Here is a 19,463-nt window from a genome sequence, read left to right as displayed (position 1 = left end):
TGCAGGGGCAGCGGGGATAGACCCCAGCCCCCTGCCCCCCACCTCCAACTCCCTGCTTGGCCCCGGCCCGGGGCAGTGCCAGGGTTCCCGGACACGCTGGGCCTGACAGTCCATCCAGCGCGGGCAGCGGCAGGGGGCTCAGCAGGCCCTGCCCGGCTGCACACGGGTGCAGCCCGGTCCCTGTGAATGGAGGGCAGGCTGCCCATGCACCTTTGCTCGCTCCCCTTGGAGCTAACCCCCCCCAACCCCCATTGTCCAGGGGGACATGGCTATGGAGCTTGAGCCCCTCGCCCCCATCTCTCCCATGTACGTCTCTGTCTCTGCGGGCCCTCCCCTCTCTGCCACTTGGGGACCGAGCCAGGAGAGAGGCTGTCTTCACGGGGACTTGTCACTTGGGCCTGGTGAATCACCCTCAGGCCTTTCCCGAATCCGGACCATGCGCCAGGGCCAGATTCGCAACTGAAGGGCTGAAAGAGGTGACTGGAGACGGCTGAGTGCAGGCAGGCCCTGACAATCCCCCCATGCTGCTCTGCGGGGGCACCCAGTCCTGTTTTTAAACTCCCCCGCCCTGCTATCCTGGCCCTGGGGCTCCCCCAGCTCTGCCGGTGCCCCTCAATCCTGACCCACAACCCCTGCTAGCCCAGCCCTGGGCTCCCCGCCCCCCAGCTCTGCCGGTGCCCCTCAATCCTGACCCACAACCCCTGCTAGCCCAGCCCTGGGCTCCCCGCCCCCCAGCTCTGCTGTTGCCCCTCATTCCCGACCTGCAGCCCCCTCCTGCCGCAGCCTTGGGCTCCTCTCCCCCCAGCTCTACCAGTGCCCCCCATCCCAACGTGCAGCTCCCCCATGGCCGTAGCAACCTTGAGGTAGCTACAGCCTCAGGACAGTGGCTGAGATGAAACCGAAGAGAAACAGAGAAACGCTGAGTAGCGGCAGTCATTCAGCGCCCCCGGGCAGGCGGGGCCAAGGCCACGGTATCAACTGGCCCGACCGAGGAGAGTCAGAAGAAACAAGGTGTGTGAGCTACCCAGCGAACAAACAGGACCCCGTTAACAGGCTGTGACGATGTGACTCAGCAGGGAGGGGGGAGTGTTGACCTGGGAATGTGCCCTGGGGATGGGAGACCTGAGAGCCTGTCACCTGAGCCAGGAGGGGGAGGGGGAGGTAACACCTCTGCCCGGGAATGTGAACAGAGGCTGCAGCAGGGAACCTGCGGGGTGAGTGGAGTGGGCAGTTTGGAGGCTGGGGGGAGGAACACAGGGAACCCCAGGGCTGGGGTCTAAGCTCCCTGCTCCCCCAGAAGGACGTGATTGAGGGGTCCTGGTTGTACCCACAAGCTCTGTTGTGGACTGTGTTCCTGTTGTCCAATAAACCTTCTGTTTTACTGGCTGGCTGAGAGTCTCAGTGGATCCCAGGAAGAGGGGTGCAGGGCCTGGACTCCCCCACACTCCGTGACAACTGGTGGCAGCGGTGGGATCTACTGCACCCCGTGAACGGCGCTTCCTGCAGTAAGTGACTGGGGAACAGTAAAACGAAGGGGAATTGACGGGGACCAGGCGTGCTGAAGATTCAGAGACGGTTTCGGGGGGCGGTTAACCCCTGGGAATGTGTGACCAGAGAGAAAGACTTTTGCAGTAACAGGGTCCCCCGGGGGATTGCAGCGAGCAGTCCCAGGGGCGGAGGAGTCTGCAGCTCGACCCTGGCAAAGAGGTGGTGACCTCAAGAAGGACTGGCACACTAAGGGCTTTTCCTGGAAACCGTGGGAAGCTGCCCGGCCTGCGAGTGGCCAGCAGGGAGATGTACGCTAAACGCCTTAAGAGTGACCTGGTGGAGCTGTGCAGGCAGAGGGGGCTGCGCATCGGGAGGTCCACCAAGGAACAACTGATTGCCCAGTTGGAGGAGAGGGATCGCTTGGATGACCCGATCCCTATCCCTGAGGGGAGCCGCCCGGCAGACGCAGCGTGGGCCCTGGGGCCTGACCGGGCTGGGAGGGGTCAGACTGCTGCCGAGGACATCCCGAGACCCTTCCTACCTATGTCTGGGGGAGGGGTTGGGGGAAGCCCAGCGAATACCGAGGGCACCCTGACCCCAGCACCCAGCAGGGGATCCTCCCGGTGGAGCTCCCCATCCCTGGAGCGGAGGCGGCTGGAATGGGAGAGGGAGATGAAAATGAGGGAGCTGGAGGATCATGAAAAACAACGTCAACATGAGCAGGAGGAGAAGGAGAAACAACGTCAACATGAGCGCCAGGAGAAGGAGAAACAAAGACAGCACGAACTGGAGCTGGCCAGGCTGAAGAGCAGTGGGGCCCCGGCTGTGGTGAGTGAGGGGGGACCCAAGACTGCAAGGAACTTTGATAAGTGCTTCCTGGCCCAGCGTAAGGAGGGGGAGGACATAGATAGCTTCCTGACGGCCTTTGAGAATGCCTGTGAGCTGCACAGGGTTGACCCTGCAGACAGGCTCCAGTTTCTCACCCCCTTACTGGACCCCAAAGCCGTGGAGGTGTACAGCCGGATGACAGGGCCGGAGGCAGGGGACTATGAACTGTTCAAACAGGCCCTGCTCCGTGAGTTTGGGCTGACCCCCGAGATGTACCGGAGAAGGTTCCGGAGTCAGCGTAAAACGCCTGAGGTCACCTACCTACAACTGGCCAACCGGATGCAGGGGTATGCCCGCAAGTGGACAGCTGGGGCCCGAGCTAAAGAGGACCTGCTTGACCTAATTGTACTGGAGCAGCTGTATGAACAGTGCCCTTCCGACCTGAGGCTGTGGTTGGTGGACAAAAAGCTCGAGAACCCCCAGCACGCAGGGCAGCTGGCCGACGAGTTTGTGAACAGTCGGTCAGGGGGTAGCCGGGAGGAGTCCCAAAAGAACAGGCCCCCCCCGATGCAGAGAGAGAGTCACCAGGGGGCCTCCCAGCGGGGAAATAGGGAGAACCCCCTCCCAAGGGGAACGCCTGGCGTCGGGCCCCTCCGACCCGCTCGAGGGGACCAACGTGACCTGAGCTGCTATCACTGTGGCCAGAGAGGCCACGTACGGTCCCAGTGCCCTGGGCTCAGGGACAAACTGAGCAGACCCAACCTACCCAGGGTTAACTGGGTAGGGACCCAGCTGGACGAGGGGCAGACGACTCAGGCAAGGGGGGCTGCCAGTTTACCACCTGCCCCGGAGGGAAGAGTACCCCAGGCCAGCTCCACCAGAGGGCTGGAGGCTCTGGACTCAGGGCGCTCAGTTTACAGGGTGGGCGCGGGGCTGTCCCTCCGGAGAGAGTGCCTTGTTCCCCTGGAGGTGGATGGGAGGAAGGTCAATGGATACTGGGATACGGGTGCGGAGGTGACGCTGGCCCGGCCCGAGGTGGTGGCCCCAGATCGGGTGGTGCCCAACACCTACCTGACCCTGACAGGGGTGGGTGGGACCCCATTTAAGGTGCCCGTGGCAAGGGTACACCTGAAATGGGGGGCCAAGGAGGGCCACAAGGATGTGGGGGTACACCACCATTTGCCCACTGAAGTTTTGATGGGGGGAGACCTAGAGGACTGGCCAAGCAAGCCCCAGACCGCCCTGGTTGTGACCCGTAGCCAGAGCCGGCGAGGGCCACTGCTCCCTGACCTCGGGGAGGGTACCGCACCGGAGGCGCAGGACCCTACCCTGGTGGGAAGGGAGGGCCGAGGGGCACGGCTCAGAGAGGCTGAGGCCTCAGACCTGGCCACTGAGGGGGAACCGGTCCCCATCCCTTCCCCAGCTGCTGAGTTCCAGGCCGAGTTGAGGAAAGATCCCTCCTTGCGGAAGCTCAGGGACCTGGCCGACCTCAGGGTGGTACGGACCATGAGGAGAGGCTGCCAGGAGAGGTTCCTGTGGGAGAAGGGGTTCCTGGACCGAGAATGGGCTCCCACAAGGGAAGTAGAGTCCTGTGGGATCAGGAGGCAGCTGGTGGTCCCCCAGAAGTATCGCCGCAAGCTCCTGTCCCTGGCCCATGACATCCCCCTCGCAGGGCACCAGGGAATCCGGCGCACCCGGCAGAGGTTGCTACAGAACTTTTACTGGCCCGGGGTCTTTACCACGGTCCGGCAGTATTGCCGATCCTGTGACCCCTGTCAGAGGGTGGGGAAGGCCCGGGACAAGGGGAAAGCGGCTTTGAGACCTTTGCCCATCATAGAGGAGCCTTTCCAGAAGGTGGCCATGGACATCGTGGGGCCTCTCAGCAGGACGACCCGGTCGGGGAAGAAATACATTCTGGTGGTGGTAGATTTTGCCACCCGCTACCCCGAGGCAGTGCCCTTAGCTTCCATTGAAGCAGACACCGTGGCCGATGCGCTCCTGACCATTTTCAGCCGAGTGGGGTTCCCCAAGGAAGTCTTGACAGACCAAGGCTCCAACTTCATGTCGGCCCTGCTCCGGTGCTTGTGGGAGAAATGTGGGGTCCGGCACGACTGGGCCTCAGCTTATCACCCCCAGTCCAACGGGCTGGTGGAGAGGTTTAACGGGACGCTAAAGATGATGCTGAAAACCTTTATGAACCAGCACCCGCAGGATTGGGACAAGTACTTACCTCACCTGCTGTTCGCGTACAGGGAGGTGCCACAGGAGTCTACCGGATTTTCGCCTTTCGAACTGTTATATGGAAGGAGGGTGAGGGGCCCCCTGGACCTGATGAGAGACGAGTGGGAGGGGAAGGCCACTCCCGATGGAGAGTCAGTGGTGGAGTATGTCCTGATCTTCCAAGAGAGACTTGCTGAACTCATGGGCCTGGCCAGGGAGAATCTGGCCAGAGCCCAGAGGAAGCAGAAGGTCTGGTATGACTGCACGGCGCGGGCCCGTGCCTACGCCACCGGGGATCCGGTGATGGTTCTCATCCCAGTGAGAAAGAACAAACTACAGGCCGCCTGGGAGGGCCCTTTCAAGGTCGTCAAGCAGCTCAATGAGGTAAACTATGTGGTGGAGCTGTCGAACCGGGCGCACCACCGCCGGGTGTACCATGTGAATATGATGAAGCCATATTATGCCAGGGGGAATGTGGTGTTGGCCGTGTGTGGACAGTGGGAAGAGCAGGGAGATGACCCTTTAGTGGATCTATTCCCTGGGACTAGAGCTGGTTCCCCCCTGGAAACAATTCCCCTCTCGGATCAGCTAACCCCTGCCCAGCAAGATGAGGTCAGGGAGGTGCTGCATCCGTACCGACAGCTGTTTTCCAACCAGCCTGGACGCACTAATCTGACTGTCCACCGGGTGCAGACAGGGTCGCACCCGCCGATAAGATGCTCCCCCTTCCGAGTCACAGGGAAAACTGCTCAGGACCTGGAAAGAGAGGTCCGGGACATGCTGGCTTTGGGGGTGATCCAGCCATCTGCCAGCCCTTGGGCCTCGCCGGTGGTGCTGGTCCCCAAAAAGGACGGGTCGGTCCGGTTCTGTGTGGACTATCGGAAGCTCAATGCCATCACTGTATCTGATGCCTACCCCATGCCCAGGCCGGACAAGCTCCTAGGCAAGCTGGGAGGAGCTCGGTACCTCACCACCATGGACCTTACAAAGGGCTACTGGCAAGTGCCGCTGGATGCAGATGCCCGGCTGAAATCGGCCTTTATCACCCCTCTGGGGCTCTATGAGTTCCTGACCCTGCCTTTCGGCCTCAAGGGAGCACCGGCCACCTTCCAGCGCCTAGTGGACCAGCTCCTGAGGGGGATGGAGAGTTTTGCCGTGGCGTATATTGATGACATCTGTGTCTTTAGCCAGACCTGGGAGGACCACGTGTCCCAGGTTAGACAAGTGCTGGACCGACTCCAGGGGGCTGGGCTGACTGTAAAAGCGGAGAAGTGCAAGGTGGGGATGGCGGAAGTGTCTTACCTGGGCCATCGGGTGGGGAGCGGCCGCCTAAAGCCGGAACCAGCCAAGGTGGAGGTGATCAGAGACTGGCCCGCTCCCCACACCAAAAAGCAGGTCCAAGCCTTTATTGGGATGGCAGGATACTACCGAAGATTTGTGCCTCACTTTAGCGCCATAGCCACCACCATCACTGAGCTATGCAAGAAGGGGAAGCCAGACAAGGTGGTCTGGACCGAGCAGTGCCAGGAGGCTTTCCGGGCGCTGAAGGAGGCTCTGGTCAGTGGCCCAGTTCTGGCAAACCCAGACTTTGACAAGCCCTTTGTGGTGTTCACCGACGCCTCCGACACGGGACTGGGGGCGGTGTTAATGCAGGAGGATGAAAAGGGGGAGAGACACCCCATCGTGTACCTGAGCAAGAAGTTGCTACCCCGGGAGCAACACTACGCGGCCATCGAGAAGGAGTGCCTGGCCATGGTGTGGGCCCTCAAGAAACTAGAGCCCTATCTCTTCGGGCGGCACTTCACCGTCTACACCGACCACTCTCCCCTGACCTGGCTGCACCAGATGAAAGGAGCCAACGCCAAGCTCCTGAGATGGAGCCTGCTCCTGCAGGATTACGACATGGACGTGGTCCACGTGAAGGGAAGTGCCAACCTGATAGCGGATGCGCTGTCCCGGAGAGGGGGCCCCGAACTTCCCCAGGTCACTGGTCACAGTGACCCCGCTCAGTTCAGTCTCGAAGGGGGGAGAGATGTGACGATGTGACTCAGCAGGGAGGGGGGAGTGTTGACCTGGGAATGTGCCCTGGGGATGGGAGACCTGAGAGCCTGTCACCTGAGCCAGGAGGGGGAGGGGGAGGTAACACCTCTGCCCGGGAATGTGAACAGAGGCTGCAGCAGGGAACCTGCGGGGTGAGTTTAGTTGGCAGTTTGGAGGCTGGGGGGAGGAACACAGGGAACCCCAGGGCTGGGGTCTAAGCTCCCTGCTCCCCCAGAAGGACGTGATTGAGGGGTCCTGGTTGTACCCACAAGCTCTGTTGTGGACTGTGTTCCTGTTGTCCAATAAACCTTCTGTTTTACTGGCTGGCTGAGAGTCTCAGTGGATCCCAGGAAGAGGGGTGCAGGGCCTGGACTCCCCCACACTCCGTGACACAGGCTGACGACCGCAGCTGGGCGAGTGCCAGTCCCCCACCAGCAGCGACACAAAGGAGCAGTGTAGACTGGTTTGCAGGCCCTGTGAGATTGGGCAGGCTGCAGTGGCCTGACGGTGAAGCCACGTCCCGCGGGTGGGCTCTGTACAAGTCACCTGGCCCAGCAAGGCTGCAGCCGCTGGCCCAGAAGTTACAACAACGGCAAAGCCTGTTGAAGGAAAGATGGAGCAGCCGGCGTGGGACTTGGAGCAGGGGTGGCCTGGTTGCAGGAGGGAAGCGTAGTTGTCACGGAGTGTGGGGGAGTCCAGGCCCTGCACCCCTCTTCCTGGGATCCACTGAGACTCTCAGCCAGCCAGTAAAACAGAAGGTTTATTGGACAACAGGAACACAGTCCACAACAGAGCTTGTGGGTACAACCCGGACCCCTCAGTCACGTCCTTCTGGGGGGGCAGGGAGCTTAGACCCCAGCCCTGGGGTTCCCTGTGTTCCTCTCCCCAGCCTCCAAACTGCCAACTAAACCCACCCAGCAGGTTCCCTGCTGCAGCCTCTGTTCACATTCCCGGGCAGAGGTGTTACCTCCCCCTCCCCCTCCTGGCTCAGGTGACAGGCTCTCAGGTCTCCCATCCCCAGGGCACATTCCCAGGTCAACACTCCCCCCTCCCTGCTGAGTCACATCGTCACATCTCTCCCCCCTTCGAGACTGAACTGAGCGGGGTCACTGTGACCAGTGACCTGGGGAAGTTCGGGGCCCCCTCTCCGGGACAGCGCATCCGCTATCAGGTTGGCCCTTCCCTTCATGTGGACCACGTCCATGTCGTAATCCTGCAGGAGCAGGCTCCATCTCAGGAGCTTGGCGTTGGCTCCTTTCATCTGGTGCAGCCAGGTCAGGGGCGAGTGGTCGGTGTACACGGTGAAGTGTCGCCCGAAGAGATAGGGCTCTAGTTTCTTGAGGGCCCACACCATGGCCAGGCACTCCTTCTCGATGGCCGCGTAGTGTTGCTCCCGGGGCAGCAACTTCTTGCTCAGGTACACGATGGGGTGTCTCTCCCCCTTTTCATCCTCCTGCATTAACACCGCCCCCAGTCTCGTGTCTGAAGCGTCGGTGAACACCACAAAGGGCTTGTCAAAGTCTGGGTTTGCCAGAACTGGGCCACTGACCAGAGCCTCCTTCAGCGCCCGGAAAGCCTCCTGGCATTGCTCGGTCCAGACCACCTTGTCTGGCTTCCCCTTCTTGCATAGCTCGGTGATGGGGGTGGCTATGGCGCTAAAGTGGGGCACAAATCTTCGGTAGTATCCTGCCATCCCAATAAAGGCTTGGACCTGCTTTTTGGTGTGGGGAGCGGGCCTGTCTCTGATCACCTCCACCTTGGCTGGTTCCGGCTTTAGGTGGCCGCTCCCCACCCGATGGCCCAGGTAAGATACTTCCGCCATCCCCACCTTGCACTTCTCCGCTTTTACAGTCAGCCCAGCCCCCTGGAGTCGGTCCAGCACTTGTCTAACCTGGGACACGTGGTCCTCCCAGGTCTGGCTAAAGACACAGATGTCATCAATATACGCCACGGCAAAACTCTCCATCCCCCTCAGGAGCTGGTCCACTAGGCGCTGGAAGGTGGCCGGCGCTCCCTTGAGGCCGAAAGGCAGGGTCAGGAACTCATAGAGCCCCAGAGGGGTGATAAAGGCCGATTTCAGCCGGGCATCTGCATCCAGCGGCACTTGCCAGTAGCCGTTTGTAAGATCTGTGGTGGTAAGGTACCGAGCTCCTCCCAGCTTGCCTAGGAGCTCGTCCGGCCTGGGCATGGGGTAGGCATCAGATACAGTGATGGCATTGAGCTTCCGATAGTCCACACAGAACTGTACCGACCCATCCCTTTTGGGGACCAGCACCACCGGCGAGGCCCAAGGGCTGGCAGATGGCTGGATCACCCCCAAAGCCAGCATGTCCCAGACCTCTCTTTCCAGGTCCTGAGCAGTTTTCCCTGTGACTCGGAAGGGGGAGCATCTTATCGGCGGGTGCGACCCTGTCTGCACCCGGTGGACAGTCAGATTAGGGCGTCCAGGCTGGTTGGAAAACAGCTGTCGGTACGGATGCAGCACCCCCCTGACCTCAGCTTGCTGGGCAGGGGTTAGCTGATCCGAGAGGGGAATTGTTTCCAGGGGGGAACCAGCTCTGGTCCCAGGGAACAGATCTACTAAAGGGTCATCTCCCTGCTCCTCCCACTGTCCACACACGGCCAACACCACATTCCCCCGGCATAATATGGCTTCATCATATTCACATGGTACACCCGGCGGTGGTGCGCCTGGTTCGACAGCTCCACCACATAGTTTACCTCATTGAGCTGCTTGACAACCTTGAAAGGGCCCTCCCAGGTGGCCTGTAGTTTGTTCTTTCTCACGGGGATGAGAACCATCACCGGATCCCCGGTGGCGTAGGCACGGGCCCGCGCCATGCGGTCATACCAGACCTTCCCCTTCCCCTGGGCCGTGGCCAGATTCTCCCTGGCCAGGCCCATGAGTTCAGCCAGTCTCTCTCGGAAGATCAGGACATACTCCACCACTGACTCTCCGTCGGGAGTGGCCTTCCTCTCCCATTCGTCTCTCATCAGGTCTAGGGGGCCCCTCACCCTCCTTCCATATAACAGTTCAAAAGGCGAAAATCCGGTCGACTCCTGGGGCACCTCCCTGTACGTGAACAGCAGGTGAGGTAAGTACTTGTCCCAATCCTGCGGGTGCTGGTTCATAAAGGTTTTCAGCATCATCTTTAGCGTCCCGTTAAACCTCTCCACCAGCCCGTTGGACTGGGGGTGATAAGCTGAGGCCCAGTCGTGCCGGACCCCACATTTCTCCCACAAGCACCGGAGCAGGGCCGACATGAAGTTGGAGCCTTGGTCTGTCAAGACTTCCTTGGGGAACCCCACTCGGCTGAAAATGGTCAGGAGCGCGTCGGCCACGGTGTCTGCTTCAACGGAAGCTAAGGGCACCTGCCTCGGGGTAGCGGGTGGCAAAATCTACCACCACCAGAATGTATTTCTTCCCCGACTGGGTCGTCTTGCTGAGAGGCCCCACGATGTCCATGGCCACCTTCTGGAAAGGCTCCTCTATGATGGGCAAAGGTCTCAAAGCCGCTTTCCCCTTGTCCCGGGCCTTCCCCACCCTCTGACAGGGGTCACAGGATCGGCAATACTGCCGGACCGTGGTAAAGACCCCGGGCCAGTAAAAGTTCTGTAGCAACCTCTGCCGGGTGCGCCGGATTCCCTGGTGCCCTGCGAGGGGGATGTCATGGGCCAGGGACAGGAGCTTGCGGCGATACTTCTGGGGGACCACCAGCTGCCTCCTGATCCCACAGGACTCTACTTCCCTTGTGGGAGCCCATTCTCGGTACAGGAACCCCTTCTCCCACAGGAACCTCTCCTGGCAGCCTCTCCTCATGGTCCGTACCACCCTGAGGTCGGCCAGGTCCCTGAGCTTCCGCAAGGAGGGATCTTTCCTCAACTCGGCCTGGAACTCAGCGGCTGGGGAAGGGATGGGGCCCGGTTCCCCCTCAGTGGCCAGGTCTGAGGCCTCAGCCTCTCTGAGCCGTGCCCCTCGGCGCTCCCTCCCCACCAGGGTAGGGTCCTGCGCCTCCGGTGCGGTACCCTCCCCAAGGTCAGCGCGCAGGGCCCCTCGCCGGCTCTGGCTACGGGTCACAACCAGGGTGGTCTGGGGCTTGCTTGGCCAGTCCTCTAGGTCTCCCCCCATCAAAACTTCAGTGGGCAAATGGTGGTGTACCCCCACATCCTTGGGGCCCTCCTTGGCCCCCCATTTCAGGTGTACCCTTGCCACAGGCACCGTAAATGGGGTCCCGCCCACCCCTGTCAGGGTCAGGTAGGTGTTGGGCACCACCCGATCTGGGGCCACCACCTCGGGCCGGGCCAGCGTCACCTCCGCGCCCGTATCCCAGTATCCATTGACCTTCCTCCCATCGACCTTCCTCCCATCCACCTCCAGGGGAACAAGGCACTCTCTCCGGAGGGACAGCCCCGCGCCCACCCTGTAAACCGAGCACCATGAGTCCAGAGCCTCCAGCCCTCTGGCGGAGCTGGCCTGGGGTACTCTTCCCTCCTGCGCAGGTGATAAACTGGTAGCCCCCCTTGCCTGGGTCGTCTGCCCCTCGTCCAGCTGAGTCCCTACCCAGTTAACCCTGAGTAGGTTGGGTCTGTTCAGTTTGTCCCTGAGCCCGGGGCACTGGGTCCGTACGTGGCCTCTCTGGCCACAGTGATAGCAGCTCAGGTCACGTTGGTCCCCTCGAGCAGGTCGGAGGGGCCCAACGCCAGGTGTTCCCCTTTGGAGGGGGTTCTCCCTATTTCCCCGCTGGGAGGCCCCATGGTGACTCTCTCTCTGCATCGGGGGGGGGGGCCTGTTCTTTTGGGACTCCTCCCGGCTACCGCCTGACCGACTGTTCACAAACTCGTCGGCCAGCTGCCCTGCGTGCTGGGGGTTCTCGAGCTTTTTGTCCACCAACCACAGCCTCAGGTCGGAAGGGCACTGTTCATACAGCTGCTCCAGTATGATTAGGTCAAGCAGGTCCTCTTTAGCTCGGGCCCCAGCTGTCCACTTGTGGGCACATCCCTGCATCCGGTTGGCCAGTTGTAGGTAGGTGACCTCGGGCGTTGTAGGCTGACTCCGTAACCTTCTCCGGTACATCTCGGGGGTCAGCCCAAACTCACGGAGCAGGGCCTGTTTGAACAGTTCATAGTCCCCTGCCTCCGGCCCTGTCATCCGGCTGTACACCTCCACGGCTTTGGGGTCCAGTAAGGGGGTGAGGAACTGGAGCCTGTCTGCAGGGTCAACCCTGTGCATCTCGCAGGCATTCTCAAAGGCCGTCAGGAAGCATCTATGTCCTCCCCCTCCTTCCGCTGGGCCAGGAAGCACTTATCAAAGCTCCTTGCAGTCTTGGGTCCCCCCGCACTCACCGCAGCCGGGGCCCCACTGCTCCTCAGCGTGGCCAGCTCCAGTTCATGCTGTCTTTGTTTCTCCTTCTCCTGACGCTCCCTCTCCTTCTCCTCCTGCTCATGTTGACGTTGTTTCTCCTTCTCCTCCTGCTCATGTTGACGTTGTTTCTCCTTCTCCTGCTCATGTTGACGTTGTTTCTCCTTCTCCTCCTGCTCATGTTGACGTTGTTTCTCCTCATGTTGATGTTGTTTTTCATGATCCTCCAGCTCCCTCATTTTCATCTCCCTCTCCCATTCCAGCCGCCTCCGCTCCAGGGATGGGGAGCTCCGCTGGGAGGATCCCCTGCTGGCTGCCGGGATCAGGGTGCCCTCGGTATTCGGCGGGCTTCCCCCAACCCCTCCCCCAGGCATAGGTAGGAAGGGTCTCGGGATGTCCTGGGCAGCAGTCTGACCCCTCCCAGCCCAGTCAGGCCCCAGGGCCCACGCTGCATCCACCGGGCGGCTTCCCTCAGGGACAGGGAAGCCTCCAACTGGGCAATCAGCTGTTCCTTGGTGGACCTCCCGACGCGCAGCCCCCTCTGCCTGCACAGCTCCACCAGGTCGCTCTTAAGGCGTTTAGCGTACATCTCCCTGCTGGCCACTCGCAGGCCTGGCAGCTTCCCACGGTTTCCAGGAAAAGCCCTTAGTGTGCCAGTCCTTCTTGAGGTCACCGACTCTTTGCCAGGGTCGAGCTGCAGACTCCTCCGCCCCTGGGACCGCTTGCTGCAATCCCCCGGGGGACCCTGTTACTGCAAAAGTCCTTCTCTCTGGTCACACACTCCCAGGGGTTAACCGCCCCCTGGAACCGTCTCTCTCTGACTCTTCAGCACACCTGGTCCCTGTCAATCCCCCTTCGTTTTACTGTTCCCCAGTCACTTACTGCAGGAAGCGCCGTTCACAGGGTGCAGTACATCCCACCGCTCACACCAGTTGTCAAGGAGTGTGGGGGAGTCCAGGCCCTGCACCCCTCTTCCTGGGATTCACTGAGACTCTCAGCCAGCCAGTAAAACAGAAGGTTTATTGGACAACAGGAACACAGTCCAAAACGGAGCTTGTGGGTACACCCAGGACCCCTCAGTCAAGTCCTTCTGGGGGATCAGGGAGCTTAGACCCAAGCCCTGGGGTTCCCTGCGTTCCTCCACCCAGCCCCAAACTTAAACTAAACTCCCCCCCCCCCCCCCGCAGGCTCTCTCCTGCAGCCTGTCTTCACATTCGTGGGCAGAGGTGTCACCTCCCTCTCCCCCTCCTGGCTCAGGTGACAGGCTCTCTGGTCTCCCACCCCCAGGGCACATTCCCAGGTCAACACTCCCCCCTCCCTGCTGCGTCACATCGTCACAGAAGCGTTTGGAGGGGGCGCCGGGCAGTCAGTCTGTGTGCACATGGCTGGAATGCCGACTGCGGTCGCAGCACCGCTGTCCCTGGTGCCCTTAATAAAGAGCTAATTTTGTTTCACACGCCTGGAGTCCTCCCATGTTATCATGCCGAGCCTGGTGTATGCAACACCAGCTATTCCAGCCCTGAGCTGCCCCCACAGCCTCCCAGCTGTGCCGACACCCCCCGTCCTGCTGCAGAGTGCCCTGATGCCATGGGACAGGAGCTGTCTGGATAAGACAGGCAGATGTGACTGTATTTAATGACTCTGGTGTTTTCTCTTGCTAGACGCCTGTCGGGCCAAGCCCCTGACAACAGCGTGATGGCGTTGCACCTGTACGGCCCCCGTGAGTGTCTCTGGAGCTTCCCCCAGGCCGAATGATGTGTGAGCGGGGCAGGAGAGAATGACATGGGTTTGGGCGAATCACGGGGCAGGGTCAGACCCATTCACAATCCTGCCAGCACTGGCCAGGGGGTGGAGGGGGGCCTGCCCCCTGTGGTGTCTGGGCCCCTGCCTCATCCTGATCCCTGGGACTGCCCCAAAGTCTGTGGAGCTCGAGCGAACAGCAAACCTGAACCAGGGGCTAGAGCAGCGCACGCTGGGGGGAGCTGGGAGAGCTCAGACAGGTGGGGCAGGGCTGGGTCAGCCAGCATCTGGGGCTCTCTGCAGTCACTCCTGGTGCAATGCCATGGAAGCTGGGCAAGCTAGAGCACTTCCCCCATAGCCACTAGCTCTCCACGGGTGAGCTGATCACGTCCCGATGGGAGACAGAGGCCAGCCGGGGAGCAGGGCCCATACGGGAGAACAGAGGCACCCCGGACATGGGACTACAACTCCCAGGAGGCACCCTGGCAGCAAGGGACTGGAATTCCAGTCCGGGTCAGTCCGTTCCAAGAAGGTGCCCCAAATGCCCCCCAGAACCCCAGGGAAGCTCAAGGGCTGACATCTTTGGGGCGAGTCGGATTCACACAGGGCTGCTCAGCAGCGGGGTTGTCCACAATGCAGAAGAGGAGAAGTCTCTGGGGCCAGACCCTCTGGTGTAAAACTGCTGATTCTGCCTGTTTGCACCAGCTGAGGAGTTGGCCCCATGTGAGGTGTAACGGGAGAGTGCGGACTCTGATCTCAGGCACCCTAGTGTAAATCTGGAGTGACTCCACTCCAGAGTCACTCCATTGTAACTATGGTCCGAACCCCCCCACCCCACCTTTCGGGGTGATGCGGCCATTGTCCCGTGGGTACAAGAGCATGTAGGTCTATCACAGTCACCAAAGGGTTAATGGTGTAGTAGGTTTGTTCCAGTGATGCTGGTTGCATGATGGGGCAAGTGCCTTACTCGGGCACCATTTGTCATGCCCCTTTCAGGGGAGGCCAATGAGCCCCAATTGTCCCCTAAGAAGACCTCAGATCACTGGGAAGCTGCCTGGGTCTCGGGGGCAGGTGTCAGCCGACCAGCACTGTGCACCTTGTGTGGGTGCTGGCCAAGGCCGGCGGCAGGCATCCACTCCCATGGCAGGCCACTCCCAGCGGTGCCACCTCCCCGGTCTTCCCTCGCTGAGCGCCTGCTCTCTCCCCCCTCCCCCCGCACCCGCAGGCCTCCAGCTGGATGAGACCCTGGAGCAGATGCAGCAGGGGACTCTGATGCGGAAGGTGAAGTCCAAGAGCTGGAAGAAGCAGAGATACTTCAGGCTGCAGGACGACTGCATGACCGTCTGGTACAAGTCCAAGAAGACTGGCTACACCAAGTATACCTGTGAGTACAGCTACTGCTGTGTGCCAGCTCACTGGGTGCTCAGTAGGGTTCAGAGTGAACGGTGTGTGGCTGTGCATGCAAACCCACATCAATGTGTGTGTGCAAACCAAGGTGTGTGTATGGTGGGTGTACAGACATGGGTATGTGGAGGATTCTCTGCACCTTGAAGTCTTTAAACCATGATTTGAGGACTTCAATAGCTCAGATATAAGGTAGGGGTTTGTTACAGGAGTTGGTGGGTGAGATTCCGTGGCCTGCATTGTGCAGGAGGTCAGACTAGATGATCATGATGGTCCCTTCTGACCTTAAAGTCTATGAGTCTATGATTCTATGTGCATGGTAGGTGTGTGGTTGTATATATGGGTGGTTAGATGCACGTGTATGTGTGTGTGTGATTGTGTATGTGTGTGCATGCGTGTCCATGCAGGAAGGTGTCCCCCATGTCCCTCCCGGTTGGAGCCCTGAGATTCCTTTCAGATGGCCCCTGATTTGTTGTGATGCTCTGCTCGGGGTCTGCTGGAGCAGCTGCCTGCTACACCAGCCTGTCCACCACACCAGCAAAGTCCCGAGACTCTGCCAGTCTTAACCTGGCCACGGAGGTGCCATGCAGCGACCCCCAGTTCCTGAGCTCCCCAGCGGCGTCTCTCTGCAGCATCTGGTCCCTCTCACAGAACACTCACCGAAATGAGTAAAGCCACTGCCTCCAAGCCAGTGCACACTGCGCCTGCTTCTCAGCGCTCACAGGGTTTACAGGCAAACGGAGAACAGCTGTGAAGAAAGAGCAGAGATTGAAGGGACGTCCTGCAAGAGAAAGAGCGAGTCTGGTTATGAATCAAACAAACGTGAAAACAGGCTTTCTCGTGCCTAGCACTTATCGGGTTACAAGCCAGGTCTCTGGCAATGGCTCGTTTACGGTCAGTTCTCAGCATCTCCAGCCCACAGGCCTGAAGGATCCACCTTTCACAGATCCCACGAGCGCTGGCTCTTTCCCCTGTGGGTGGTGGATACCTAAGGGGTTTTCTCCCCTTCCTTTTCTAGTCCAGTCAACCTTTGCAATGTATTCTTCGGAAGCGTCTCCCCAGAGCAAGTTTCCCCCCTGCTGTTTGTCTCTCCCTTGTGACTTCCCCTCCCCTGTCGAATTGGAAGTGAATGTAACATCCATTGTCTCTGGCATCACCCGGCTGAGTTTACCTTGGAGACCCCGGCAAACAGGCCGAAATCATTCTGCTTTCTAGGACAGACTTGTGTGTCAAGTGTGCTCCAAACAGTATTTCAGGAACATGTTCCCAGCACACAGCCACAGCTCCGGACACGCATCCGCTGGCATAACAGCCCTGTGTTGATGAACTTCCAGTGTGCATTGACATTGTAGACAGTTGATTCAGTTTCTTGTTTTTTGGGGTTCAGATCCTCTGTGAAGGCCAAAAGAGGCTCAAAAAAGAACGAGAGAAGTTCCTGGAGGACAGGTCCATCAGTGGCTATTAGCCAAGAGGGGCAGGGATGCAACCCCATGATCTTTAAATCTCTGATGACCAGATGCTGGGAATGGGCAACAGGGGATGGATCACGTGATCATTCCCTGTCCCGTTCATTCCCTCTGGGGCACCTGGCCCTGGACACTGTTGGAAGACAGGAAACTGGGCTAGATGGACCTTTGGTCTGACCCAGTCTGGCCGTTCTTATATTTTCACCCTGGGGTGTCTGAGCCTGATTGTCAGACCTTCCCTTCTCCATCTCCCATCACAGCCCCCTTCCTGCCATCCTGTGGGAGACCATGGGCACTGTATGGGTTGGGGAAGCGATCGCCAACTGATTCTCCCAGGGTCTCCAGCACAGGGCCCTATTTCATAGGGTCTCCCAGTGTTTAGATACCAAGGGACAGACCCCAGAGACGGACGGACAGATAGATCTGGGGGTGGTGACATCTGGTGCAGGCCCTGCCCCACTCTGGAGCCTGACCCACCCCTCCCATCCATCCAGTCTCCATCAGCGACGTGGAGACGGTGCGGGAGGGGCACCAGTCCGAGGTGCTGCAGAGCCTGGCCGAGGAGTTCCCACCCGAGCACTGCTTCACTGTCGTCTTCCATGGGCGGCGCGGGAACCTGGACCTGATCGCCGGCTCCCCCGAGGAGGCACAGTGCTGGGTCCGGGGCCTGCGTCGCCTGGTGGAGATCGTCACCAAGATGGACCAGCAGGAGAAGATGGATCAATATCCTTCCGCCAGCCTGGCCCCAAGCCCCGGCCTCCCCTGCTTCCTCGGTGCCCTTTCACCCACGCAGAGGAGCAAAGCCAGGGGTCATGGCTGGGAGACACCCCTGTCAGCCTGGGGGACGGGCCTGGCTGCCTTGATGTCCCCTGGGTGTCTCCTCCTCAGTGGATGGGGAAGGGCCCCTGGGGCAGGGATGTGCCATGTGCTCATGTCTGGGGGGCATTGGGAACTGGTGGGCATTTAGCTGGGTCAGTGTGGGGGGATACCACCGGTGCCCACAGCCTATGGACAGCACCCACCTGTTCCCCTGCCCCACCTCAGACCCGGGCCCCTGCAGCGCACACTGAGCTCAGGGTACTCTCAGCCCCCCCCTTTCACTTTCCTTAGCCCCCCCCGGCAGGTGGATCTGCGACTGGTTCCAGAAGGCCGATAAGAACAAGGACGGACGCATGAGCTTCAAGGAGGTGCGGCAGCTCCTCAAGATGATGAACATGGACATGAACGAGGACCATGCGCTCCGGCTCTTCCAGGTGAGGGGAACTTGCCCTGGGGGAGGGCCAAGCTGGAGCAGGCTGGTGTCACCCCCACCCAAAGGCTGTTTTCAGAAGGAAGCCCTCGAACGGAGCAGGTCACAAGGGACTGATGGAAGGGCTGCCAGTAGGGCTATCCCTGTGGGGCGGGGTGGAGGGGTCCTTGTGTCTCTGCTGGAGCCACATAGGTCCAACCAGCGATGGCCTTGCTCTTCTCCCTCCCTCCCTCCCTCCCTCCCCCATGGCCCGGCATCGCCCCCGCCTGGCAGCCAGCTGCAGAGGACACACCCCAGAGTCCCCTGGGACCCGAAGTTTAGCTTTAGAAAAACAGAGGGTGTCACGGAGTCCCTGGGCGATGCTCTGGAACTGCTCCCCATGAAGCCAGTCAGGACTCTGGGGTAGTCGCCTTTCTGTGAGCAGCCTGTCTTCAGGACACGCAGCTCACCCAGCTTCCACCTTCCTGGGTCTGACCTCGGAGCATTCAGCATCCTCTGCCCCTCCGTGCGCTTCCCACAGCGAGTCCGCTCAGGCGGGGCTCCTGGGGAAGCCAGAGGGTCCTGCCCCCCAACTTTGCAGTCAGACGTGACTCTCAGCCAGCCAGTAAAACAGAAGGTTTATTAGACGACAGGAACATGGTCTAAAACAGAGCTTGCAGGTGCAGAGAACGGGACCCCTCAGCTGGGTCCATTTTGGGGGGCAGTGAGCCAGACAACCACGTCTGCCCTTCACTCCATGTCCCAGCCAGCCCCAAACTGAAACTCCCTCCAGCCCCTCCTCCTCTGGGCTTTGTTCCTTTCCCGGGCCAGGTGGTCACCTGATTCCTTTGTTCTCCAACCCTTCAGCTCTCACCTTGCAGGGGGGAAGGGCCCAGGCCATCAGTTGCCAGGAAACAGGGTGTCGGCCATTCTCTGTGTCCAGACCCCTGCACACACCTGCCCTCTAGGGCTCTGCAATGATCATACACCCTTACTCCACCCCCTAGATACTTAAGAACTGCCTAGGGGAAACTGAGGCACCCCCACACTATTCAGAGGAAACATTAAGAACAGTCCCACTTCGTCACATCTCTCCCCCCTTCAAGATCGAACTGAGCGGGGTCACTTTAGCCGGTGACCTGGGGAAGTTCGAAGCCACCAACGTTCCCATGGATGCCCCAGCATCTCTCCCATTCCTTGGTAGGAGTTACACCAGGCCCTTCCAGTTTCATGCCCTCCCTTAGGTCAGGGGTGGTCGATAGCACTCGCAGGCCGCATGTGGGAAGGTTTATGCAGCCCATGCCCTTTGGCCACCCCAGGAATGTCTCCCCATTGACCATCACCTTCTGCTCCCACTGGAGGTCCGAGGGGCCTGGCCCCAGGAAACTCCACACCGACATACAGGTTGGGGTCAGGAGTGGGAGCCTGTCCACATCCCCAACCATCTGGCTGACGGAGTCTATGGCCTTGGGACCCAGCAAGGGAGCTAGACACCGGGGCTTTTCCGCAGGGTCCCCCTGGTTCAAATCGCCAGCCTGCTCAAAGGCAGTGGGGTGGCATCCACATCCCCCCTCCTTAACCAGGGGCAGCAATTTAGTCTCGAGGTTCCCTGTGGAACTGGCCCCCCGGGGTCTATCCCCACTCACCCCGGGGAGGTCCCCTAGGCCTCTCCGCCCCACCACCGCCAGTT

The 19,463-nt window shown here is 60.3% G+C and overlaps 2 protein-coding genes across 6 annotated transcripts in view; one reads left to right on the top strand and one right to left on the bottom strand.

Moving 5' to 3' along the window:
* ARPC2 (actin related protein 2/3 complex subunit 2) overlaps nt 1-19,463 on the bottom strand; it is a 308,635-nt gene that overhangs the window by 114,712 nt on the left and 174,460 nt on the right. The gene's annotated exons all lie outside the window — the stretch shown is intronic.
* The window catches only part of PLCD4 (phospholipase C delta 4), a 40,512-nt gene that overhangs the window by 8,226 nt on the left and 12,823 nt on the right, over nt 1-19,463 (top strand). For 2 of the 4 annotated variants that reach the window (XM_075117696.1, XM_075117695.1), the window contains exons 2-4: nt 13,597-13,655; nt 14,901-15,059; nt 17,656-17,798. In XM_075117696.1, coding sequence (XP_074973797.1) covers nt 13,631-13,655; nt 14,901-15,059; nt 17,656-17,798 — 327 coding nt within the window. In that variant the 5' untranslated portion in view covers nt 13,597-13,630. Of the gene's footprint in view, nt 1-13,596; nt 13,694-14,900; nt 15,060-17,039; nt 17,269-17,655; nt 17,799-19,463 lie in introns of those variants that run through there. The other 2 variants (XM_075117698.1, XM_075117697.1) reach the window with 2 other exon arrangements.

The sequence above is a fragment of the Caretta caretta genome, chromosome 11 (assembly GCF_965140235.1).
Source record: "Caretta caretta isolate rCarCar2 chromosome 11, rCarCar1.hap1, whole genome shotgun sequence".
NCBI classification, from domain to species: Eukaryota; Metazoa; Chordata; order Testudines; family Cheloniidae; genus Caretta; species Caretta caretta.
Note: the sequence above shows the minus strand (reverse complement) of the source record. Positions and strands in the feature narration are given on the sequence as shown.